General features: G+C 59.0%; 1 protein-coding gene across 2 annotated transcripts in view; it reads right to left on the minus strand.

Moving 5' to 3' along the window:
* The window catches only part of GSE1 (Gse1 coiled-coil protein), a 72,842-nt gene extending 62,507 nt beyond the window's left edge, over nucleotides 1–10,335 (minus strand). For both annotated transcript variants that reach the window (XM_054169854.1, XM_054169852.1), the window contains exon 1: nucleotides 10,236–10,335. In XM_054169854.1, the coding sequence (XP_054025829.1) occupies nucleotides 10,236–10,275 (40 nt within the window). In that variant the 5' untranslated portion in view covers nucleotides 10,276–10,335. The remainder of the gene's footprint in view (nucleotides 1–10,235) is intronic.
* Nucleotides 10,336–26,138: the final 15,803 nt, after the last annotated feature.

The raw sequence follows: 26,138 nt of genomic DNA on the forward strand, positions 1-26,138 counted from the left end.
GTCGTGTAGATGTGGTGCTGTGGGACATGTTTTGGTGGTGGTCTGGCAATGCTGGGTTAATGGTTAGACTCCATGATCTTGAAGGTCTTCTTCAATGCAAACAATTCTGTGACTGTGAGTCCCTCCCCACCACCTCCAGGGCCCTGCAAGCCTATGCAATGGTTTTCCACTTCCCCACAGCTGTCACATCAGAGATGCTGGATGCTCAGATGGGATTCAGGTGGCTGGCAGGAGTGTGGGTAGAATGTATCCTGCTCAGGCGACAGACACATGCTGGTGGCAGGGGATGGGGTGGAAGTGGAGTCCCCCTGGCCACTGAGCTGTGATGCAGAGCCAGGAGACCACATGCATGGAGGGTTAGAAAAGCTAACTGCGCTGTGCCTGGGAATTATCCCTCCCTGGCAGAGCTGTGTCCACCCCAGGGATGGCATCTGGGAAGATGTCCTCAGGAAGGAGACAACCCTGGGAAGAAGACACCCCTAGGAAGATGTGGTCTCCAGGAAGGAGGTGTGCCTGAGAAGGAGAAATCCTCAGGAAGACGTGGTCCTTGTAAAGGAGGTGTTCCTTGGAAGCAGATGTCTTTGGGAAGGAGATGTCCCCAGGAAGAAGTGTATCCTAGGAAGATGTGCCTGAGAAGGAGATGTCTCTGGGACGATGTGGTCCCTAGGAAAGATATTTTCCCATGAAGATGTCCCCAGGATGCAGATGCCTTTGGGAAGATGTCTGCAGGAAGGAGACATCTCTGGACAGAAGTCATCCCGAGAAAGCACATGACCCTAGTAAGAAGATGTTCTGGGAAGGTGTCATCTGCAGGAAGACATCCCTAGGAGGAAGATGTCCCCAGGAAGAAGATGTCTCCAGGAAGGAGACACCCTTGGGAAGGATACAGTCCCTGTTCAAACAGCCCAAAGCCAGGGAGATCCTCATCCCTCCATGTCCAGCCTGCAGCTGGGGACGCATGACCAGACTCCAGCTGATGAAGACCCAGGAATGGCTGTGGGGACACAACCACCCTTGAGGAGCCCAGGAGGAAGCTGAGGACCCCAATCTGGTGGGAAGCAGCGTATTTGCCGTCACCCTGCTCTCATTAAGGCAGTGCCGAGCAGCCCCTAATAATAGCAACAGTAAATTCTCCTAACCAATTCGGGTCCATTTCTATAAATAATGTAGAATCTTTTTTATTTACTGACAGGTTGTAAAAGTATCAGCGAGAATAATGTGAAATCAGGAGCTGCTGAATAATTCATGGCAGCAGCTCGGCACTCCCCGTCCCCCTGCTCCCCTGGTCCTGGCGTTTACACCACAGCACCTTGCACCCGGGTTTATCTCATAAAAGCCAGGACTAACGACTTGGCACTAATTCTTTATCAACCAGGGCTTTGGTGGTGAGTGTGGAACTAGAAATAAATAAAAATAACCCTGGGTGCACCCTATTAAAAACGCGTGGGTCTGTGCGCTCGCCTCCGCAACGAGCTGGTGATCCCAGGAATGCTCAGCACCTGGAGGCAATTCCCTCCAGCCCCCAGAGAGCCTCCAAAAATTGCTATTAATTAGCAGCACCTGCAGCTTTGTGCCGGCATCATGAGGTAGTGAGAGCGGGAATGGTGGCACGATCCTGCTGGGATGTGGTTGGACTCCTGGGGATGCTGACAAGCACAATGGAGACACCAATAGAAGCCATGAGAATGATGACAGGGACACAAGCAGGACCCATGGGGACACCAGCAGCACCCACGGAGGTGACGGCAGGAACTATGGGGACACCAACAGGACCCATAGGGATAATGGCAGGACCCATAAGAATGATGGAAGGACCCATGGAGACGATGGCAGGACCTATGGGAACACCAGCAAGACCTACGAAGAGGATGGCAGGACATACAGAGATGATGGCAGGATCCACAGGGACAATGACAGGATGCTCACTGTCCTTATACCCTCCTGCAGTGATGCTAGCTCAGAGCAGCAGACCCTCACTGAGGGCAGACAAATTAAATTCGGGCTGAAAACCCAGCTTGCTGGGGCAGCTAATCCCTGTAACAACCTGATCCGGTGTCCCTCATCCCTCCGAGGGTGATGTGGCCGGCAGGACCCCCCCCCACTCTTTGCAGCTCCCCTCCCCAGAACAATACCTCTCCATCGCTGTTTTGATGTGCAGCACAAAGCCGGGAGAGCTTCCCATGTAACATGATAAAAGCAAGTCCCCAGCCAGCACAATTATTTGATAATTCTCCCTTAACACCCATCAAATTAAAGCAATGTCCAAGGGCTGCCTGAAGTGGCACTGATAGGTATTAAACTTTAATGAGATTTAATGGCACTGCCCTACTTTTTAAGCGCTCGGGTCCTGCGTTTATGAACATTTAATTTCCCAGGCCCTGACCTCTTTTCTTTTTTTTTTTTTTTTTTCCATCCCTTATCCTTTCCCCCTCCTCTTCTTCCCCCTCTCCCAGCGTCCCCTTCCCCCCCACCCCCCTTTCTCTTTGCCCACCCGCCCAGCTGGTTTCTGTTAGCCCTGACCTGGGATGCTCAGGATGCTCAGCCCTTTGGAAATCTCCAGGGTGAGATGTTGATTCTAGCAGGGAGCCCAGACAGAGCAGGGAGGGGGAACCCAGGGAAGGAAAGAGGGAGGGAAGGAGGTAGTAGGGGAGTAGATATGATTCACCAGCCAAATTTATGGAATGACTTAATTAACTTACTCCTGGATGACACCACACCATGGGCTGGGCTGGGCTGAGGGTTCTTATCCTGCTGCTCACTTTGCAACTGAGTTTGGTTAGCACCCCTTAAACCCAAGCAGCTCCACTGCTGCAAAACTGCTGTGACAGGGCAAATTTGGGAGGGGTGTTATATCCCAAACACCCCCAGGGACCAGACACAACCCACCGATCCAGTTTGTTGCTGCCCTCTAGTGTGTATGGGACAGGCCAGACCCTGCTGTCGCTTGTCCCCGTATGTCCCCTGGGCCACACAGCATCCTGTGTCTCAAGCAGGGCTGGCTGCTGAAATGGTCAGAGCACTGGGGTGGAGGACAACATACCCCAGCACCCCAGACTGGAACCCTGCCAGCTCCACAAAATCCCATTAATGGGACTGCAAGATGGGGCACAGAACCAGTGAGCAACATGTATCACCTCCTGCTCTGTGGCATGGCCCTGATGGGACTCAAGATGCCACATTTCCCACCATTCTGAGAGGCAGGAAGAACTGGGGTACCCAGGCTGGCATCAGCATCTCCCAACAAGAGGAGGTGCTAGCATGGCTGCCATCGTTGCTCACTCCACAGCACAAGGGACAAGCTCAGGGTTTAAAAGGTTTGCATGAGGAGCTTGGGGACACGTCTAACAGTTGTGTTGAGGGAGATGTTAGGTTATGGTAGCACTTGATGATCTTAAGGTCTTTTCCAACCAGGTGATTGGAATCACAGGCTAAGGAAATCAAAGGTTGGGGAAACTGAGGCAGGCACATTTCTACACTGGGAATATCCCTCTCCCACCTCCTAAAAGCCTCCCCAGCACCCACCCCAAGCGCTGAGAGCCCAGTTGCAGGAATGCAAAGGCAGGGCAATAAAAAGGAGCCTTATCAAGCCCCAGCAGAGCCAACAGCCCACACTGAGGTGGGGAGGAGGAAGAAAGAAAGAGAAAGAAAAAAAAAAAAAAAGAAAAAAGCCAGAAACCAAGCCAACCCTTAACCCTGAGATCACTTATCATTCAGGCTGCACCACGCATCTTGAAAGTGCAGACACAAAAATGTAATGTCATAACATTCGCAGTTCAATAACCTTTGCTTCAACGAGACGGCTTGAACTGTCAGAGGAGCTGGAAGGTAAATATTTCAGCACACAGGCGCTGAATGCAAAGGCATGGGGAGGGTTGGAAAGGGGTGGGGGATAGGCTTCAGGGGGGGTGTGTGGGGGGGGTCAACCTCGGCTTCCCCAGCTCGCCTCGACACGTCCAAATATCCCCCAGCCGTAAATCCCAGGCGGCGCTAGGGAAAGGCGGCGGCGCGGATAAAATACGAGCAGATATAAAGCCAGACACCTTTATTGTTCAGCAAAGTCTTCCAACAAGTTATGAACCCCCAGCTTGACCCTAAAGCCCATCATCTTGTTATACGGTGGAAACAAAGCTGGGGCTGGGAGCTGGGGCTGGACCGGGGCAGGATGAGGGTGGGAAGGAGCAAAACCCATCCTGCCTCCTCCATGTAGAATCATGAAGGTTGGAAAAGGCCTCTAAGATCACCAAGTGCAGCCAGCAACCCAACAGCACCATGCCCACTAAACCATGTCCCACAGTGCCATGTCTACATGCTTTTTTTTTAACACACCCCCCCAGAAATGGGGACTCCACCACCTCCCTGGGCAGCCTGTTCCAATGCCCGACCACAGTTCCAGTAAAGAAAGTTTCCCTAATATCCAACCTAAACCTCTGATGGTGCAACTTGAGGACATTTCCTCTTGACATATCACTAGTTACTTGGGAGAAGAGACTGACCCAACATTCACAGGGGATGTTGGGCTGCAATTCACCCCCTAACCACATCTCCCATGTCCCTGGGGAGAAGACCTGAAGTTAGCCCCTTCCAAGGAGCCTCCCTGGTGGGTTACAGGGCTGCAAAATCCCTCCAGACAGGGCTTCTGGGACAAGGACTCCAGCAAACTCTGCACCAGGTTAATGAGGATAGTGCCACCGGGTTGTGCCAGGTGGGAGGAAGGACATTGCACAGTTGGAGCCTCAGTGGGAGCAAAAATTCACCCAACAGTGCTGGAAAGCCTTGGGAAGCTGCTGGCACCAGGACTCTTTGTGTCCTAGAGGGCTCCATGGTATAGCATGGCACAGCAGGTATCCAAGGGAGTTGTATGGCACAGCATGGCACACAGCAGCAACGCCCTATGTGTCCACAGGGGTTGCATGGCATGGCACAGCAGGCAGCAGCAGTGCCCTGTGTGACCAAGGGGGCTGCATGGCACAGCACAGCAGGTATCCAAGGGCATTGTATGGCATGACATAGCACAGTGGGCAGCAGCCATGCCCTCTGTGTCCAAGGGGGCTGCACAGCACAGCATAGCCGGCAGCAGCAGTGCCACGCAGCTTACAGAGTCCATGTATAGCACCTGTTGCACAGACCCCACCCCAGTGCAACCACATGACACAGCATGGCACAGCCGGGCACAGCCGGTGACACCTGCCTGCAGCTGGGCTTGCTCTGCCATGGCGCTCTGCCAAGCCCTGGCAGAGCTCCACACCCCAAATTTGGGGACCAGAAAGGCCACAGCACATGGGTGCTTCAGGAAGGACACAGCACCCCATTGGCACGTCCCGGGGGACAAGGTCAAGCACCCAAACACCGATCCCCGGCATTGCCCCATGCCGAGGGTGGCAAAAGGGGGGCACGGCTGTGGTGAGGAACAGTTAAACGGTCCCCACCCGTCCTGGGGCATGCGGCAACAGGCTCCGTCGCACCCTCCCTGAAACACCTGCTAGGGCAGCGCTGGCACAGGGCGAGCGCCCGGAGCGAGCGGGAGGAGGAGGAGGAGGAGGAGGAGGAGCGGCGGCGGCGGGGAGCGCGCCAGGGCCCGCAGCAAGAAGCGGCATGTCTGCAGCTTGGCAGCACAACAGAGAGCAGGTGACAAGCGCGCCGGCGGTCGCTTTATTACAGGAAGCCAGCACGCAAGCCTCTGACGCCGCGCTGCCAAAGGAAAACGCGACACCCCCTCGCCGTGAACCTCCTTGCCCTGGCCCTGGGGCTCCCTGCTCGCCTGGGGTGCCCCACTGTGAATGGATCGCCCCACTCCACATCCTGGCCTGTGAGCTGTGAGGGCCGAGTGGATCCCGAGGGAGGAGAAAAACCCACATGTGGCGGAGTGCACAAACACTGCCCCTCAGCAAACACTCCCCGAGACAAGATGAGCCACCCCTGCTCCTGCCCGCCCCGCTCCTCTGACACAGCAATTAGAGGCCAGCATTAATATTTCAGTATCACCAGCTCTAGAGAAGGGAAATCAAATAAAAACAAAATAAGAGCACTGCTGCAAGCTCCTGAGCTCAACCAGCCTCAAACCCCACCAGGTGCATGGCAGTGAGGATGCAGGGGCCATGCCACCCACTGTGGGGGACAGTGGGGGAAAAGAAACCATAAGGAGAACCTCCTTTCTGGTCAAATGGGTGTGAGGAAGGAGGTGACAAGCAAATGGTGAGCAAGTGGCAAGAAAGCAGTAAACAAGTGGCAAGCATGGGGCAAGCACTAAGCAAAAATCATGCAAGCAACAAGAAGCAAGCAAGCAGCAAGGAAGCACCAAGCAAGCATGAAGCAAGCAGCAGTGATGCTCCTGCCAGCTCAGTAAGCCAGAGGGGTTCAAAGGGATCTGACCCCATGATGACCATACTCTAGCAGGGCTCACAGAGCTCCCACTCTCCCGGCCCTGCCTACGGTGCTGCAGGGTGCTGGGGGACACAGACACATACACAGCCTGCCCCCCCCAGAGTTCACCCCGAGCCCTGCATGCTTGCGCGCGCACTAAGAGGCAGCATCGACACAGCAAAGAGGATTTACTGCTCAAGGCGAGGGGCTTTAGAGGCAATAACTTTCCCTCCTCTTGACTTAAATGGATTTTAAACTTCAAAAAGGATAGAGGGGGCACGCTGCCAAGCAGCCGACCCTGCGGGTGCTACAGCGGGTGCCAGGGGTGGGTGTCAGAGGGGAGGGGGGGCTGCAAGCCCAGATGAGGCCAACGGCCAAGGCAGATAAGGGCTATGGGGGGCCATGCTGCCTGCTCTTGCAGAAGGGCCTGTGATAAGGCAGCCACTGTTATCAGCAGGGGAGTGCTGGGGCGCGCTTCCTCCCCATCGCGGTGCAACTGCCAGCAGGCAGTGGGGTGCTGGGATGGTGGAGGGGACGGGGGGTGGCCCCGTGGCTGAGCAGCTAGGGCAGCGTGGCACGAGGCACAGCAAGGGCCATTTCAAGGGCAATCCCCCTGGCAGCTTGCCCAGCTGGCCGCGGTTTGCCAAGCTCTGTCCCAGCTGTCCCTTCCTGGATGGGAGTCGGGGTTTGGTGGCGCTGCCCTGTGCCCTCCCATGTGCACCCAGTCCCCACCAAGGGCAGCCACCACCCTGTAGATGTGTGAAGCACCTGGAGACACGAGCTAGGTGTCCCCAACAGGACCCAAGGTCAGAGGCAGGCAACGGCCGTTCCCCCACACCGTGACGCCAAACCTTGCACCCGTGGCTGGCACCAGTGCCGCAGGAATGGAGGTGTGACCCATGGCACCGTGCCCTTCGATGTGGGGTGGCCCTGCACCCAGCTGGAGCACGGCCACAAACCCCTCTAGGCACAGCTCCCCACACCCCCCGCCCAGACCTCAACCTCCCACAGGCTGTATGGCCAGACACCAAGGTGAGGGGCAATGCCTGCGGGGCTGGAGGAAGGAACAGAAGAGTGGAGATTAAAAATCCCTCCCCCCTGAGCTGCCCCCCAACCTGCAGTCCCAACCCAGGCACTGGCACGTCAGGAAGCGATAAACTGTTCTGTGTCCTGCGGCACCCCCACACAACCCCCCTTCCAGCAGCCTGGCCCCCCGCCAAAGCCACTGTCTCGGCGCTAATGCTCCCTGCCCTGCGGCCAACACACACACACACAGCCCCCCCACGGCCCCAGAAACACCCCAGGCGGGCACGCTCCTGCGTGCACACGCCGGCACAAGCACCCGGGGACGTGCACGCTCGTGTGCCCACACACACCCCAACGTGCACCCAGCACTGGGGGAAAAGGGGCGGAGTGCACTCAGCGCTCACCACTTAAACCAGCAGCTCCCAGTCACCCCCCCTTGGGTTGTGCAACACATGCACAAGCGTGTGCAAAGACAGGCCCCCCCCAGCCCTTGCCAAGCCCTGCCTGGGTCGTGCCATGCCGTGCCACCGCTCACCCTCGTCACACCCAACGCGTCCCCACCGGGTCACACAAACAGGGCGGCCTGGCACACCAAAGCACACCCGCGGCCCGGCGCACGCTGCTGGCAGGGGCACACCCAGGAACCACACCGGCTTGCCCCGCTGCTGCCGTGGGCCCACGCGCAGGCGCGCACTCACAGGAAGAGCTTCTGCCTTCCCGCTGCCTTTTCTCTTCAGTAACTCCCCCTGTGGGTCCCATTCCTGGCCCAGTAGGCACCCACACGGCACCCAGGTGCCCATCATGCCACCCTGCTCTCATCTAAGGTGCTCTGTGATGGAGGAAGAAGAAGAGAGCTGGGCACTCACCCTGCTGCTCCAAGGGCTGGCAGCGGGCACTTGCCCAGGGTTCAGGGCCAGTAGCCAAGTGCTGGCACCAATTCCACCAAGCAAAGTAGTCACTCAGACGCGCCATAACATTAGGGAATGAGCGCAGCACGGTGAACCACCAAGCCTTGAGACAAAGGGCAAGGCAGGGGTGGAAAAGGGAGGATGGAGCCAAGCGATAAACACGATGGCAGATGAGAAACCAGGCAAGATGCTGGGGCCATGGCATCACCTGACATGGTGCCCAGGCTCCTCGTGTCAGGCTGCAGGGTTTGGCTGGCAACATGGTGGGTCCCACATGTCCAGAAACACAGATAATACAAGAGCTGCCTGCTCTGGAGTAGGTAAACTGAGGCACAGCTTTGAACAGCATTCCGCTCAGGAAACATACAGGCAGCAAGGTGAGAAGACATGCCAAGGTTGGTGCCACCAGAAGAGCCACCAACATAACCTTGTGTGCCCCCATGCCCAGCCAGCCCACACGCTGGGCTCCACCACAGGAAATGACCCAAAGGTCCCTGTGGCAATGTGGGAGATGGAGACCTGGCACCTCAGCCAATACCAGACCCTGAGCACACAGCATCCAGCAGGTCCATCTTCCCTCAACATTCCCCAGGCATATCTTCAACTGTAGAGCAAGCCTCATGTTGTGGAGTTCCCCAGCCACCACACAACAGGGTCCCCCAAGCCCAGGGCAACCTCCACCCCTCACACAAGGGAGTTCTCCAAGCCAAAGATGACCTCGATTCCCCAAGTGATGGTGTCTCTCAAGCCCAGGGTGACCTCCATGCACTACACCGTCGGGTCCCCCAGCTCTAGCGTGGCCTCCACCCCCCACATCACAGGGAACCCCAGTCTCAGGGCAACCTCTGGCCTCCACCACTATGAGATCTTTCAACCCCAGGGTGGTCTTTGCTCCTCATACCATGGGTTTCCTTATACCCGAGGTGATAATCTGTCCCCTGCACAATGGGATCCCCCAAATCCAAGGTGACCTCCATCTCCCACACCATGAGCTCCCTCAAGCCTAGGGCAACCTCTGTGCCCCACACAACAGGGTCTCCCAAGCTCAGAGTGACCTCCATTCCCCAAGAATAGTGTTCCCCAACTCTGGCAAATCAGGAAACAATATGACATGGGATACCCCAACTCCAGGATGGCCTCCATCCTCCACATCACAGGGTCTCTCAACCCCAGGGTGAGGTGTCAACCACACCATAGGGTCTCCCAGTTCCAGGGTGACCTCCATATTTCACCCCATGGGGTGTCTCAACCCCATAGTCACCTCTGTCCCCCACATCAAGGGGATCCATCAACACCAGAGCAACTTTTATTCTTCACAACATGGAGTCTCCCAACTCTAGGGTGCCCCCTAAAGCCAGGGAAACCTCTGCTCCGTGTATCATGGGATGTCCCCACTCCAGGATGACCTCCATCCTCCACTCCATGGGGTCTCTCAACCCCAGGGTGAGTTGTCCGCTACACTACCAGGATGTCTCCCAACTCCTGGGTGACCTCCATATTCCCACCCCATGGAGCCTCTCAACCCCACAGTGACCTCTATCCCCCACATTCCAAGGACTGCCAACACCAGGACAACTTTTGTCCTTCATACTATACAGTCTCCTAACTCTGGGGTGTTCCCCAAATCCAGGCTGACTTCTGTCCCCCACACCAAGAAATCCCCCAAGTCCAGGGTGACCTCTACCCTCCACACCATTAAGTCCCCCCCACCCCAGAGTGAACTCCCCTACACACACCATAATACCCCACCAAGAAACAAACACCAAGGGGCTGAGCTAGGGGGTGGCTATCTATGGTGGGTCCATACCAGCTCCGTCCCACAGCTCAACCCTTTAGTCAAAGGCAGGGGAAACCTCGGCGGGGGAAGGGGGGCGGGGGGGGGAGCAATGGAAGCACCGGGGCAGCGTTTAGCGGGGGGAGGGGTGGGGGGGCAACACTCACCCATCGGCCGCACCGTCCAACGTGGGCTGCGCTCCTCCATGGAGGAGCTGAGCCGTGCCGAGCCGAGCCGTATCTTCCACCCCCCCCACACCGCACCGTTCCAAGCCGCTTCCTGCTTCCCTCGGCGCCCGCCCGCCGCCCCGGGAGCCGCACGGCTGGAGCGTGACTCACCGGGGGCCGGGCCGGGCAGGGCAGGGCTCCGATGGGGGCGGTGAAAGGGGGGGGACACGACGAGTGATGGGTGGTTGGTACTTACCCCAGCAGATAGGCGTCCTCCGTCTCCAGCCCTGCATTTGGGGGGGAGGGGACGGAAGGACCTATGGTTCCTCCGTGTTCCCCCCCCGCAAATACGACGCCGAAGGTGGGGGGGGTCCCTAAAGTCCCTCTGTGCCCTCCCTAGCTTCTGCCAGGCATCCAGGTTAGGGTGGTATTTTGACACCTCTCAACCCAAAGCTACCCCTAAACAGACTTTAGGACACCCAGAGATAAGGGTTGGTGCCACCACAGGCCCACCTCTGTGCACCCCCAGTGTTCTGTACTGGGTGTAGAAATGAGGACAGCATTGCCTTCCCAGGTTGGGACCACGGTGGTCACAACCATGCTCACCTTGTGGGACAGCACTGTCCCACCCAGGTTGGGACAGTGATGGTCACCACCATGCCATCCCACCATCACTCTGCAGGGCAGTCCTCTTTCTGCCCAGGTTGGGACCATGGTGGTCACCACCATGATCACCCTGTGGGACAGCACAGTCTCTTCCAGGCTGGTCACCACCATGCCATCCCACCGTCCCCCTGTGGATTCTGCCCTCACCCAGGTTTGGAGCCACCAGTGAAACGAGCTGGGTAGGGCTCAGCCCAATCGTGGCAACCAGAAGCTGCTGATCATCTACCGGCTATTAAAGCCGCACCAGTCGGTTCCGCATGCCCGACAGACTCGTCAGGCTCCCACAGGCAGGACCCCAACATTCCCAGGACAAGGAACGTTTCCGTGAGGAATTCCATCCCAGCACTGCCAGCCATGGACTTGCATCTCTTAACAGGCAGTGCAGGCCACAGCAGGGACATCCAGCTGTCCCCAAGCAAGCTGCCACACCACCCACTCAAGCCCCTTCTCAGCTCATCCTCACCTCTGCTCCTTCTCCGTCCTCCTCCCTGGTGCTGCCCGCCGCTCCCCCAGCCCTCACCAGCAGCGCCAGTGCTTTTCCACCACCCCCACCCCCCCCCTTCCCCATCTCCCTTTTCCCATTCTATTTTAAATTTTTATTGCATGCTTTTTACAGAATACAGAGGAACAAATGCCCTTATCAGCAATTCTCACAAGGTATAAAGAGACGCTTTTATCTCCCTGCCTTTACTAATCTGGAGCGAGCCGATGCCTGTTAATTTTTTAATTTTCCTAGTGACTGCGTTGGTGGCTCTGCCAGCACCCACCCGCACGCTCCCCTCGCCCGGTGACCCCCACCCTGCCATTGCCACCCTGCCAGGGTTCACAACCCCAACGCTGCTTCATATGCCGGGAAGTCACACGAGGCTTACCAGGACACCCCGAGATGTAGCACAACCTGGGAAGCCCCAAAATATGGTGCTGCCCTCAGGGAAGCCAGCTTGGCTTTGCCTGGCCACACAGAGCAGATCTGCATCCTCAGTACAAGGATGGATTCCCGTGCCAAGACGGCCAGCTGTCACCATCACCTGCTCTGGCCAAGGTCCCTGCATAGGGACAAGAGGGGTTCACCCTTGTCCCCCCCAGGGAATGGAGGGCAGGCAGAGGCTGCCCGCACACCAGGGCTGGGAGCGCCGGCAGCCGGCCACAGTGCACAGATGAGATGTGGCAGGCGTGTAACAAGCCATTAGTCACTGTCACCTTTGCCCGGCAGCCACTGGCAGGGTAATAAATCCCGAGCTGACTCTGGCAGGCCCGTTCCAGGCCACGGCTCCCAGCTTGCCTCCGTGCCGCTGCCGGCTGGGTGGTGAGCAGCTTGCAAATGTGTCGTGACCACCCCCCACCCCAACGCACCCCCCACCTCCCAGAGGGGTCCCAAACCAGGGCCAAATCCCTGCGGGGCCGAATGATGGCCAACACAAGCCACTGTGTCCCTGGGAAGTGCCCTTACTTGAGGACATGGGAGGGTCACAAATGTGCCCCCCCCCCCCATCCCCCGCCAAGCAGCCTGCCCCATTTACCTGCCTGGCCCATTTTCCTGCCCTCCCCATTTCCCTGCCCTTCCCAACTCCCTGACCCGCTGCACCTTGCGGTTCCTGTCTCTCCCCAACCCAACGCCAAGAACCGGCACTGGCGGTTGCCGCCAGATCAAAGCAGCCTTGGCGTGGCACAGCACGGCACAGCACGGCGCACCCGGCGGGAAGGGCTGGCAAACAAGCTGGGCCAGGGAGGCAGGCAGGCGGGAAGCACGCGTGATACCTCTCCCAAAAAATGCTGCTGCTCCTGACAGACGAGGCCGCCAAGTCCCGGGAGCCACAGCCCAACCCAGCCTTGCACCCCCCCCAGCTCCCCAGCATGGTCAGCTCAATGCCACAGCTCTCCCTCAGCACCTGTGGCCTGAGTCACAGCCCTGGGGACAACGGGCAGGGACTGAGGTGCTGTCAGAGTCACCTCCTGGAGCCCCAACCTCAAACCACTGGGTGTGAGTGTTCCCGTGGTGGCACATGGGTTGGCCAGGGCAGAGGACAACCCTTGGGGACAGCATACCCACACCCCCTGGCATCCCGCGGCATCACCTACTTGTGGCTCCAGCTTCCGTGCTCTCCACGTCCAAAGCTGTCCGGTGGCTGATGTCCTGAGCAGTGCCACCGCCTGTCCCTGGGCTCTCCCTGGTGCTGGCTGCTCGGTGCCGGGACTCACTGGCTGCAGGTTTGGCGGCAGCTGTCTCAAGGGACGAAGAGGACGCCTGGAAGAGAAGCAGGACAGAGACTCAGTGCCTTTTCCTTGGCTGAGCGTGGCAATGCCAGAGCACTGTGGCACGGGTGGGGGGCACGGGGGGACGCTGGGGCACACAGACACAGGATGCTTTTGTTTTCCTGCCAGCCGGTGCACGTGGCCGGCGAGGGGAGCTGCACGCCAGCCCGCGCCGCGGGGCTACAGCTGGATCCGGCCGATGGCTCCCAGCGTGGCCAGACAAGAAAGGCTGGAGAGGAGGGGGGAGAGGACATGAATCAAAGCGGCGTCCCCTCGCCCGCCCGCCGGCGGCAGCTGGCCGGTTGGGCAGCTCCCGATTACTCAACCGGGCAGTGTTTACTCGAGATCAACAACCCCCCCCGCCCCCATCGCCTTCCATGTCGGGCGAGTGAGCGAAACGTGCCACAAAGATTGCGTCTCGCTCAGTTTGGGGACAATCACCCCCCTTGACCCCCGGCGTCCTCAGGCACTGCCATGGCCCCGTGTTCATTGTAGCTGTCACCTTCCATGTCAGGCGCGCCCAGGCACACATCTTGGGCTGTCACCGCTTCTATTTATCTTTAATAAAGCCACAGCCAGCAACACCACACACATCCTGGCACTGTCTCACCATTCTGGGACAGACACATGGACAACCCAGCCCTGGCTCTGAGAAACTCTTCAGGATGATGTGCCAGCCCCAAGCACAGCAAGATGCGGGCATCCTCCCCTCTTGCCAGAGGGGACACTCTGCTCCCAGTTTGGGGACTTCAGTGTCTGACAACACAGTGAGGATTCTACACTGATCCTGCTTTACTGGGGGGTTAGTCCTGCAGACGTGGAGAGACGGAGCAAGAGCTGGACGGTAGGTGGGTTGTCTGCTGGGAAGCCCTCAGACTCAATGAGCCCCGCACGCGAGCAGCCGTATAAATTTACCGTTCATTTCCTGGAAAGGTTTAATTTATGGAATCCATATGGCAGTGCCGCACAACCACGAGCGCTCGGCACATCCCGCGAGTCCTCGAGTGCCACCACGTACCAGCTCCAACTGGCAGGGTGCCACCAGCTGCCCCAGCGACGGCGGGATGCTCTTCTCTTTCCCAGTGATTAGCAGAAGGTGACTTTCACAGTGGGCAGGAGAAAAGCCCAGGGACCTGCCCCCGTCCCTGAAAGCTTGGCGTGGGATTCCTGATGGCTAGGCCATCTCCCTGGGATCCCAGGGGAACATGCTGTACCACCACTCCTCATCCTGGGGTGAGGCCATCAGTGGCAGCAGGCAGCAATCCCCTACCTGTGGGCACGGCAAAGAGCTGGGGTGCACTTTGATACCCGGAGCAACTAATTGTTAATTAGCATTAATCATCCCCTGTCATGTGTCACGGCAGTATTAGGCAAGACACAGTGAGGGAGCAGCAAGCTGGGCTGGGGTCACAGGGGATAAGGCAGATTTTGGCAGTGGTTACCAAAATCTGGCACCTTCCTTAGCCCCCCAGACCTCAACCCACTCACCAGCCCCCCAGCAGTGGCAGCCCCCACCCTCTCTATTTTCCTGTTGGAGGATGATGCCAAGATGTGAAAGCACTGGAGATGGGTCCTGCATGCCCTAGGGGGAGCCAGGATCCATCCTCCACCCCATCACCATCTGTGCCCCCTGGGACCCCCCAGGCAGCAGCCAGAGCCAGTGCAGAGCAGTGGCCGCCTCCTTGCTTTGACTTCACCCCGCGCTATCTGTCAGCAAATCATCCCCGGTTACACAGATAAGGAATAATTGATGCAAAGGAGCCATCTGTTTGCGAACATGGAATATCTGCTCAATTAGGAGGGATCTGTCCACCCAGATAAAAGCATTGCTGCAGCCCCTCAGATGAGGGGGGTGTGCGAAACCTTCCTCCCCAACCACGTCCTCAAAGACTCACCCCCAATTAAGAGGCGAGAGGGTTGATTTGGCCACTGATTTGCCAAGCAGCACCTTGAGGTGCTTGGGCAGGAGCTGGGAGGGAAGGGTACCCTGCCACCAAGTGTTGAAATTGGAGGGGAGCACTGGCAGTACCCCCAGCATCCCATCATGGAGATGCTCATCTTAGCCATGGAATCAGGGAGATGCAGGTCCCCATGGGTAGTGAACAGACCAGAGCTGAGGCCCAACCATTTGTTACATGAGTGGGAGTCTGCAGAAACACACTGATCCTGCACGTGGTCTCTAGGACAAGCCTGTGACAGCTTATAGCAAAGACTGGTGGGGACCAGGGACATGGGGCATGGCCCCTGGGCAGGGTCCAGGTCTGGGGGAGGTTTGCAGCAAGATGACATCAATGTGACATCGTTATGTGATGTTATTAACAAGGGGAAAATTGAGCTGGCAGGCAGGCAAGGGCTGCAGGACAGGGGAGACGATGGGCAGGGGTGTCAGAGCAGCTCTGCAGGTAAAAAAAATAGGGGAGAAAATGCTCCAGCCAGAGCCTCATGGAATGGCACTCCCCTAAATCCCCCTGTGTGGCATCTGAACCACCAACCCGAGCAGGTCCTTAGTATGAAGGACACAGAGAGCTCAACCTGAGTCAAAATGTAGTTGGTGGCCTGGAGGGACAGGCAAGGAGAGGCACTGCCAGACCCCATGTCACCCATGCCCCCCACTGCAGTGCCCAGCCTGCCTCAGCTGGGTGGCCAGGGCAGGCAGCTTCAAGCCAGGGGAAGTGATGGTGGCAAGGGCAAGGAACTGTGTCCTTGCATCCATTCCGCCCCAGGAAGGGCACATTCCTTCTGTTCCTGTCACCAGGATTAACACCTGTGGTGGCCCCCAGCTCACCCCTTGGCCCTGGCTTCAGTGACAGAACAGGAAAGCAAAGGGCTGTGGCAGCTCTCTGGTGAGGGATCTGGCACATAGGCAGCTGCACCAGCATGTTTCCTGTGCCTCCAGGACACCCCAAAATACAGCTTCCCTATTCCACCTTGCCTGCCGCTGGGGCAGACAGCAGCAGCAATGCCACCCATGGGCATACCGCCCACAGGGATGCCACGGGCATGGCAAACACCCCTCCACCCTCCCCTCTGCCCCAGCAGCATCCCACCCTTGAAGCCCCAACCTCCTCCAACCTCCACCCTTCCCAGGTGCCAGCACCCTGGAAAACCCCTGCCAAGGCACCGGGGGTGGATGCGGTCGCAGTGCTTCACCTCTTGGCTGGCATCACCACAACAGGCATGGAGCCCAGTGAGCACCGGCACAGCTGCGCCAGCAATGGGTTTTGGCACAGCCTGCATGCAAGCTCTCATGAGTGAGCAAGGGCTGAGGTGGGGAGAATGTGAGCATCCTGCACCTCCCAGGGCATGCAGAGAGCCCAAGGATTAGTGTGGGGGGAGCAGTGCACCCCAGCAACCGGCTGCAAGGCTGGGGGGAGTACGAATCCTCCCTGTACCCTCATCTCCCCTTTGTCACCACCACCATATGTTCACCCAGATGGTTTCAGATGCTCTTCCCTCTATGAAGCCTTCACCCTCATCCTCCCTCACCCTCCCAGCAGCCTGAAAACAGGGAATTTTCCCCCCAAAGCAGGCTGTGCCCAGAGACCTGGTGCAGCAGGGGTTCCCTGCTAGTGGCATGGCACTCCAAGGGTCCCTGACACCCTGGTGGGTGCCCTCAGGAGGGGTGGTGGCCAGATCCCTGCCATCTCCATTGGCATGTTTAAAGTTTCTCAGCCGTGTTTGCTAGTAGAAAGTTGGAACCTGCAATTATAGCTGTGCAAACCCCTCATTAAAATGGGGAAAGGGGGGGAAGAAAAGAAAAAAGGAAAAAAAAAGGAAAGAAACAAAACTCTTCAGAAAAACACAGTGCTGTTAACCTTTCCCACACAGGGGATGTGCCAAACCCAGGAGCGCCCTCCCCGCCCCTCCCCCCCCCCCCCCCCCCCCCCCGAAAATTAATAGGCCCACCAGGACGTGCCATAGCAGTGACACCACGTGCTGGGCAGCAGCCCATCTCTGCAGCCATGGGCATCACTGTCCACCCAGATTCCCCACTCTGGGGTCTCTCCTGGTGCGTGAGTGAAGCTGGGGGTGCCATGACACGGCCCAGGCGCCCGCGTGGGCATGGCTGTGGCTGTGGCAGAGCCGTTTGTCACGGCAGGGTTGCGGTTCCTGCTTGCTCTCCAGCAGCGACACCGTGACGCCTGCTGCAGGAGCCCACACAATATGTTCGCACTCATCTCGCAGCTGCCCCCAGCCAGCCCGAGGTGCCGCGCTCCGCCCCGCCGCGGGGGCCGGTGTCTTCCGCGGCACGCCGGCGAGCCCGGGCGGGGACTGGTAGTGGGGCACGTAGGGACGAAGACGGCGGTCAAGGCTGGATGCCACACGGGGAGATGATGCTGGAAATGCCACCCGCACCAGGGAGACAACGCTGGAAATGCTGCCAGCCAGCACTAGAGTGGAATGTGCTGGTGGCCTCCCTGCGCCCAAGCACCCTGACCCAAGCTGTGCCAGCAGCCTGGGGAATGCTGGGCAGGGGGAAAGGCCTGACTGTGACCTCCATGGCACTGCAGCCCACCTTGCGCCGCGCCAGCAAAGCAGGTTTGCCACCACCCATATCAGCGGCACGGTGGAGGAACGGAAGTGGGTGCAGCACCACCCTGCTCACTGCTGCAAGGTGGCCCCCAGGAGCCTGTTCCCAGCAGCCAGCCCATCCTGGCTTCACACACCCCCCGCCCGCACCCTCGCCCTGTGTCCTCATCCCTGGGGAACAGCGGGTTCCAGTGTCACACTCCCACCCCACCGGCGACACCACCTCACCCGCTGCGGCCACAGCGGCTATGACAGCCAGCTAACAAGCTGCAGGCAGCAATTTGGGTTATATATAGCCCCAAAGTGACTGCATCTAATTGCTCTAGCACGCACGGGTCCCGACGTGGGTCTGGGTGCTGGGTGCAGAGGGACGGGGTGAGCAGCACACGCTCAGCTCCCTCACCCTCAATTGTCACCCTGTGTGACCCCATCAGGCCCTCCCCCACAAGGCTGGTGGGGCAAGAACATCACCCCATGCCATGCCATGCCATGCCAGCCCTGGGAAGTGGGGTTCTTCTCAACAGCTTTGTGCTGGGGCCATAAGCGGCTTTGGCTAAAGCTGCCGTCCCAACCGGTCCCAGCCAGGGGCCCTAAGGAGCTTTTGTCCCCTCTCATTAAGGGGTATCAACTGGGGATCAACGGGGGGCAGCACCACAGCTCCCCTTCCACCACAAACCATGGGCTCTGGCCAGCTGCTCTGGCAGTACTGGAATAGAGGGAGGGAGGGAGGGAGGGAGAGAAGGAAGAAGAGAGGAAAGGAGGGAGGGAGGAAAGGAGAGGGGGGAGAAAGGAGGGAGGGAAGAAGGGAGGGAGGAAAGGAGGGAGAGAGGTTGTCTTGCCACCGGCCCCCAAGCCCTTTGTGGCAGCCCCCATTCCCCTCGCAGCAGCTGCCAGGCGAGGTGACGACGGGCGCGCAGATGCAACCAGGGCAGGAGAAAGGCGGGGGTGGGGGGGCGGGGAGGGGTGTGCGTGATGCTGATGGTGGGGGTCCCCATGCCGGCGGGGGGCGAGGGGGAGCGAGCAGGAGCCGAAATTGTTTGCCAGCTTCCTCGAGACGGCACAATGGAGGGCGCGCAGGCGGATCCGGGGTCAGGGGTGAGAGCAGCAATAAGTGGTTTATGCCTTTTGTGAAGAGGCTGAACTGACAGCTCGCTGGATTAACAAAGACGTCCTCTGTTCCCGGGCAGGTCATGTGGAAAGCGCTGCGCCGACCCCTGTCACTTCTTTTTTTTGCAAGAACAGACATTTGTTCGCCAGCGAACGGGGAGGTGATGGAGGGGGAGGCAGCGGGGGGGCCACGCAGCCGCTTGCTCCTGGCTTTCCCTGCTTGCTCCTGGCTGGCTTTGCTTGCTCTTGGCCTTTTTTTTTTTGCTAGCTCCTGGCTTTCTTCGCTCACTCCCAGCTTTCCTTGCTTGTTCTTGGCTTTCCTTGCTTGCTCCTGGCTTCCCCTGCTTGCTCCCAGCTTTCCTCACTTCTGGCCTTCCTTGCTTTCCCCGCTTCCGGCTTTCCCTGCCTTGCTCTCAGATCTCCTTACTTGCTCCTGGCTTTCCCTGCTTGCTCTCAGATCTCCTTGCTTGTTACCAGCTTTCCCTGCTCGCTCTCAGATTTCCTGGAGTTCCTCTGGGACTGTAGGATTGAGGAGCTTCAGTATCCCTGGTCACACCACATCCCCTCCTGTGCCTCAGTTTCCCCAGGTTGTGGGATAAGCTGAGGCTAGTGGTTATATACAAGGTCCCAGGGGATGCTGGGTCCCATGTCACTCCAGTTCCACATGGAGAACCTCCCATGCTCACCCCTCCATCACCCCAAGGTCAGTCTGGGTGGGCAGGATGGGACATTCCCTGTTCATTTCCAGAGCGTCTCCAGTCCCACCACAGGGGGACACAGTTTGCTTGTATCTGCCAGTCCCTGACAGGTTGGGAAAGGTTCCCTCAATCCTCCTTTCAAGGCAGGGAAACTGAGGCAGAGGAGGTTACAAGCACCTCATGCATGCATGGATATCAGGGCTGCTGATAGCACCTCTGCTCCTGGCACTGAAAGGGGCACAGGACCCGCAGGGAACAGCCAGGCCTCTCAAATCTAAGGATTTCCCTGAGGCTGTGCAGCACAAAGCCTTCACCATCATTAGACTCCAGAGTAAACAGCTGAAATAGCACCATTCCACACTGAGACAAATTACTCTGGCTGGCTCAGTGACCCCTTGGCCTCAGTGGTCCCTGCAGTTCCCATCTCCCTCTGCCACCTTCCCAAAGCTCCAGCTCCAGGCCACCGCTGCCTGTGTCCCCCCAGATCACAAAGTCCCAGGATGAGAGACAGGGATGCAGCTCACTGTGGAGCAGGGTCTGCCACCCAAATCCCGCAGGACATGCTGCTGCTCACCTCTGTGGCCCAGCTCCATCCCTCATGCTTCCCAATCTCAGGGACATCAGGACCCTGCAACCCATCTTGGCACCCACCTCCAAATCCAGAACTGCTGAGCAGTCTGCAGTCACTGTTCCATCCTTGCCACGCTAAATACCTGTGTCCCCTCCCTGCCACCTTAAATACCTGCCACATGGAGAGGTGGTTGCCCCAAGGGGCTTTTCACTCTGGAAAATCCCACCCAGCTCATGTTTTTGGGACATTCCCACCTGGCAAAGCCCCACGGCACACTTGGGGGGAGGCAGGGAGGAGCAGCCAAGTGGGTCCCCATTCACTTTAGGCAGGGCACATCATGGCAGTCACACACATGGCAAACCCCAGTGTGGTCCTGGTTAGGCAACCAGCTCATGGCAGCAGCTCCGCTCCAGGCACCTAAAGGGGAGCTGACCCTGCAGGGACCAACCTGCCCTCTCAAATCCGCAAGGATTTCCCCGGCACTGCACAGCACAGAGCCTTCACCTCATCGTTAGACTCCAGAGTAAACAGCTGAAATGGTGACATTGCACACTGAGACAAATTACACGGCATTAAAGCCTCAATCCCCCCCTCTCCTCCCCGTGTCCCCCTTCTTCATCCAGCCCGGCAGCTTAGCGCGGCGGTTCTCAGCTCCCGCCTGCCATCTAAAGACGGACTTACCGCCGGGGCCGGGGCTTCGTTAAGCCGCAGATTAAACGCTCACCATCTGCAAAGGGGAGAACTTTAATGCCAGGATAATACCTGCATCTCACAATCCACCCTGTCACCGTGTGCCCCCCCCAACCCCCCCCGGGCATGCCAGGCAGGTGGGCACAAAGCCCTGCAGTGTCACCGAGCCACCTTAGTGTCACCGTGTCACTCGGCAGGGATTTTGAGGGTGAGTGGTAGCCGAAGTAGGATGTTCCCATCCTTCCCGTTGTCCCTTCTCCTGGCACCGCCCCACATCTAGCTGGGGGGGGGGAGCTGCACCCCTGGCCAGCCCCCTCCCTGTTGTCCCCTGTGTCACCCCCGAAGCAAGGGCCCAGCCATCACCCCACCTCGTTAATTACTTTAAGCGATTATTAGTCTCTTCATCAGGGCAAGAGATTAGACCCAGGATCCATCTCTCCTCCACATCCCTCCTCCCTCAGGAGACAAGAAGGGGGAGGCTTGCCCTGTCCCCATTTTTAGGAGCAAATTCCACCTCACCAAGCCCACAAAGGTGGTCTAGGTGCCCTATGCCTCCCCTCACACACCTCCCAGCTTGGCAAAGCCCCCCGGCCAGAAGCATCACCTGGGGTGCAGCAGGGACACAGGGTCACCCAGGCTGTCCCTTGTGACAGGGGGAGTGTCACACAGAGGCAGGAGGGATGCAAGGAGGGATGCTGAAGGAGACACACAGGACACAGTGCATCCCAAAGGTGGATGGGGGAGGATGAGGCACTCGCCTGCCGACTCAGCACCACGATGAATTACACCAGATTACAGGTCAGGTCAGCAGGGAAAGGAGCCAAGGAGGTTTTCCACCTCCTGGCCTGCTCCTGACGGAGAATTTATGGCCAGGACTCTGCGAATGGCTGAGTAATTAGTGTCGGGAGGAAGATGGCTGAATCAGCACCCAGCTATCAGCACTGAAGAGACGAAGCTGGAAGAGAGGAGCTCATGCAGCCCTGACCAAAAGCAGCCCCCTGGTATATGGGGGGCAATGTGTCACCCAGCAGTGCCCGGCTGGGAGCAGTGGGGACAAGCCAGCTAACTCAGCATCCCATTTCCAACCTGCTGCTCTGGCACCAGCTTTGGCCCAGAATCCATGAGATATTACTTTGGGAACACCATGGGATGCAGCTACGGCATACAAAAGCTCCCCCTACCCCCTGCTCACATTGCTTTGGTCCTTCCTTCACGGCCTGGATGCTGCATCCCAGGATGCTCAGACCCCGGGCTGCGCAAGCATCCACCCAGCCAGGCCCGGGCAGCCCTCAGGCTCTGCAGCCGCCATCGATTTCTCAGGGTTGGGAACAGCAGAGCTGGCCCCTGCTCCGCAGCTGATTACAGCCATTTCCCTGCCTGCTCCCCCTCCCCGCTGTCTGCCTCCTGCCTCCGTCTGCTGCCTGGTTTTACGAGGGCCATTTCCAGGAGGTCGCTGGAAATAGATTTTTATCACCTCGTGATAAATATCATTTACGGTGACATTACTGCTCGGAGAAGGGAGGAGAGGCGGGCAGGCGGACGCCCGCTCGCAGCCCCCCAGCTCCTCGGGGCACCGACTGGGCCCTTTCTCATCACTCTCCCCATTCCTGTAGGTTCAGGGAGTGCCAAGTCCTGACACCATCCATCCATCCACCCATCCATCCATCCGTCCATCTGGGTGGCACAAACAGAGGGAGTCGCACCATTAGCCCCGCGCGCCATTAGGCACTTAAAAAGCCATAAGAATAAGCCGTGCCATTAGGTGGGAAGTGAACTGGGAGGGATAGGATGCACAGTAATGGCTGGGGGGGGGGACAGAGCACGGACTAGAGGATCTCAGCACGTGCCATGATGTCCCCAAAGATACTCTGGTCCCCCAAAAGAACTGCAGCATGCCCCGGAAGAGAGGGCAAAACAGCCCCTTTCCGCACACCAGCTCCAGAGTGGAAACCCAGGGGCTTTCAGAGGTAAAACGTTGTTTCTGCAGGGGTGAAGCCACTGGGGACCGTTCCAGAGAGGCTTTTCAGCAGGACAGGGAGAACTGGCTCACCACTTGTCCCCTCCAAGCCTGACCCCTGGCTTCAGGGACAGAGACCCAGGAAAAAAAGCCAGCACTGGGCTGAGAACTGCAAACTCATGACAGCAGTGGTGTTGCAACCTTGTGCAGGAGCAAGGGGAACCTGGGTCCTGCCCTGGCTCAGCCCACAGGCAGGACAGCTGCCAAGCTGTGCCCACAGGCAGCTGCCTCTGGAAAAGGGCACGGCAGCGGGCATGGGGCCAAGGCCAACCCGCTGCTTGTGCCAGCCCTGCCACACACAGTGACGGCCACCCCCAGGGGAAACAATGACCCCTTTGACCAGCACTGAGTGGGGGTTGTCACCTGTGGGGACAAAGCCATGGTCCCCAGGGTGCAGAGCAGGGGTGAAACACAGCAGCAAGAGCCAGCCCGAAATACCCAGCAGAGAGCAACCCCCACCCGCAGACAGAGAGTGCGGCAATGGCAACCCATGCCAAGAATCCTGTTTACTCTCCCAGCCCTGGCACTGGCTGCCTCAGCTCCCTGCTGCCCTGCTGCCTCAGTTTCCCCAGCACCCAGGAGCTGGCAGGCATGCTGGGGACACTGGGCATGGGGTGGGCAGCCTTGGGGGGAGCCCAGCCCTGTATTTTGGGTGCTTCTTGCAACACGCAGCACAAACCCGTCTGGCTTGGCACGCGGCCCCGTGGCATGGGGCCAGGAGGGAGGGAGGGAATGGGGCTTTGTATGGGGACAGGCCCTGGCCAAACAGCAGCCACCTGCCGCGAGCCACCGCAGTGGCATGGGCCCCTCCTCTGCACCCCACAGCCAGCATGTGGAAAACAACCCCAAAAAGGGACAGCACAGCCACCCTGGTGGCACTGGGGGGATGACGGAGTGCTGGTGAAGCAGTGCCCACCTTGTGTGTGTCCCCCCCCTCGGTAGCAGGGATGTCACCTTGCGGCCAGGACACGTGTATGGGTCAGCTGATGCTGCCCCTGTGCTATCACCCTCACTGAGGCTGTGCCAGCAGCTGGCACTGTGCCCTGGTGCCACATCTCACCCCAGGGCATAAGGGTCCCCTGGTCACTGCAGCCCCTTAGAGACCCCTCTGGACAAGGGGACCTTCATCTGGCCCCAGAAACCCCTCCAGCAGGACACTTGCTGAACCAGCTGCTTTGGGTAAGCATGAAAAGAGATTTGTTCACCTGAAAGCAGTCTGGTTGCATCTGGTGCCAGCTTCCACCACCACCTCACAGAAGCCACTGCTGGAGCCAGCTACCCTGCAGAGCCACCACCCTGGTGGTCACGGTGACCTTACATGTCACTGCAAGGAGAGCCTGTGTGCTGTGGCCAGCCCAGCTCTTGGCCTGGCACATGGCTCCTGTGACCAAGGCAGGACTGTGGGTTGGCACCCACCCTGCCCTCCTCTCCCTGGGCTGACAGACAGATGGATAGATCGACAGCAAGAGCACAGACCCCTGCATGCGCTGTCCCAAGGCCCTGGGGTGCAGGTTTGGGTATCCCTTGCCCATGACAGCACCTGGGTGCAGGAGGTGAGGCAGAGATGCTGCCTGGTACTGCCCACTGCCAGAGCCACTACCATCCCTCAGGGGACACAGCTCCAACCTCACAGAACATCCAGCTGAGCACCCAGGGGGTCAGTGGGGGACGACATGACATTTTGTCCCCCAACATCCACAAACATAGACTTGGACATCCAGGGGGTACCAACCATGGGGATCAAATGTCTTTTCCCCCCTCCCAGGCATTAGTGACACCCCTCAGCAAGCCAGACCCAAACCATGTGCTGCAGCCCCGGGTTACACTCAGTTGGGGTGCCCCCCCCCCCCCCCCCGTCCCCCCTGCCGTGCATCCCTGGAAATCTGCTGAAAGCCCATTTTCCTTCTTTTTCCCTTTAAAAGATCAAAATCTCCACCAACAGAAAGAGCCTCGGCAAAGTTTGCAGCAACTTACACAGCCCCCCCCCCCCCCCCCCAAGGTTGGGGGTGCCACGAGGGGAGGGCTCCCCCTGCGCAGGACACACCCCCCCACCCCCCCAACCCTGTAGATTGGAGGGGGGCACGCAACAAGTCCAAAGGGGGGGGGAATGTTACATCATCCTAAACCACTCTGCTTCCCCCCACCTCAATAAGGACCCCCCCCACGGGTTGGTGCCCCCCACTACAAGGCAGGGTTTGGGGGGAAAACAGGCAGCTCCCTGCCTGCACCTACCTGTGGGGGTCGCGGGGTGCGGGCAGGAGCGGGGACCCGGCAGCAGCGAGCGGCAGCGCACGATCAAATCTCGAGCTGCCGGCGACAGAAATGGGGGGGGGGGGCACGATAAGGAAGCGGGGGGGGGGGGGGGGGGCACGGTGAGGAGTTGAAGGGGGGGGTCAAGGTAATTAATAACCGAGAAAAAGCCACTTACCCCCTCCCCGGGGCTCGCCACCGTGCCGCGGGGGTGGCTGGAGGGTGGTGCTGGGGAGGATGGGGGGGGGATCAAAGGCTGGGGTTGGGGGGGTGTGGATGAGGGGTTGAGGTTGGGGTTGGGGGGGGTCTCGCCAGCCCCCGCTGCCTGCCACAACAAAGAGCCAGACACAACAAAAGCAGCATATGGCCAGAGCCGCGCGGGGCTGTAAATTAAACATAAAGGGAAGATTAGATAATTAATGAGCGCTCCCGGGGGGGGGTGAGGGGGGCTGCCTGCTGCGGGGAGCACGGAGGAGGGGAGAGGGTGAGGGGGCGGGGGGGCGAATACGATGGCCCCGGCAGTGCAAGGGAGGGAGGCGGGGGGGGGGCACCTGTTGGGAGAGGAGGAGGAGGATGGGCAGCGAGCGGCTCCAGCCTCGCCAGCTGCTCCGGGGCGCAGCCTAAGCGGATTAGCGGGGGCAAAGCCCCCACCCCCCCCGAAAAGGGAAACAGGCCTGGAGATGCAGGGCTAGGGGGTGCGGAGGGGGGGCCCTTGTGTTGTCGTTCGCCCCCGTGGGGCTCCACCTCTGACCCAGCATCCTCAGGGGGGTGGCACCCGGTATCCCGGGAGCGGCGCCGCCCAGCATTCCCGGCGGGAGATACTCAGCGTCCCCGGGAGGGGAACGGGGGCACCCAGCAGCCCCTGGGAGGGCGCACCCAGCATTACTGGTTTGGAGGCGGGGGGTAATCTGCATCCACGAGCGAGGGAGCATTCAGCATCCCTGCTTCCCAATGCCTTGAGGACTGGGACCAGCATCCCCCCCCCCCGCCATGTGTGTGCCCCCAAACGCAGCGAAAGCAGCTTGCCCCTTGAAATGTCCAAAACCATTCTGCTTGGTGGGGAGGGAGAATTGAGGGGGAGTGGGAGAAACTGAGGCAGGGAGGAAACTGAGGCAGGACAG

Source organism: Dryobates pubescens, chromosome 19 (genome assembly GCF_014839835.1).
Source record: "Dryobates pubescens isolate bDryPub1 chromosome 19, bDryPub1.pri, whole genome shotgun sequence".
NCBI lineage: Eukaryota > Metazoa > Chordata > Aves > Piciformes > Picidae > Dryobates > Dryobates pubescens.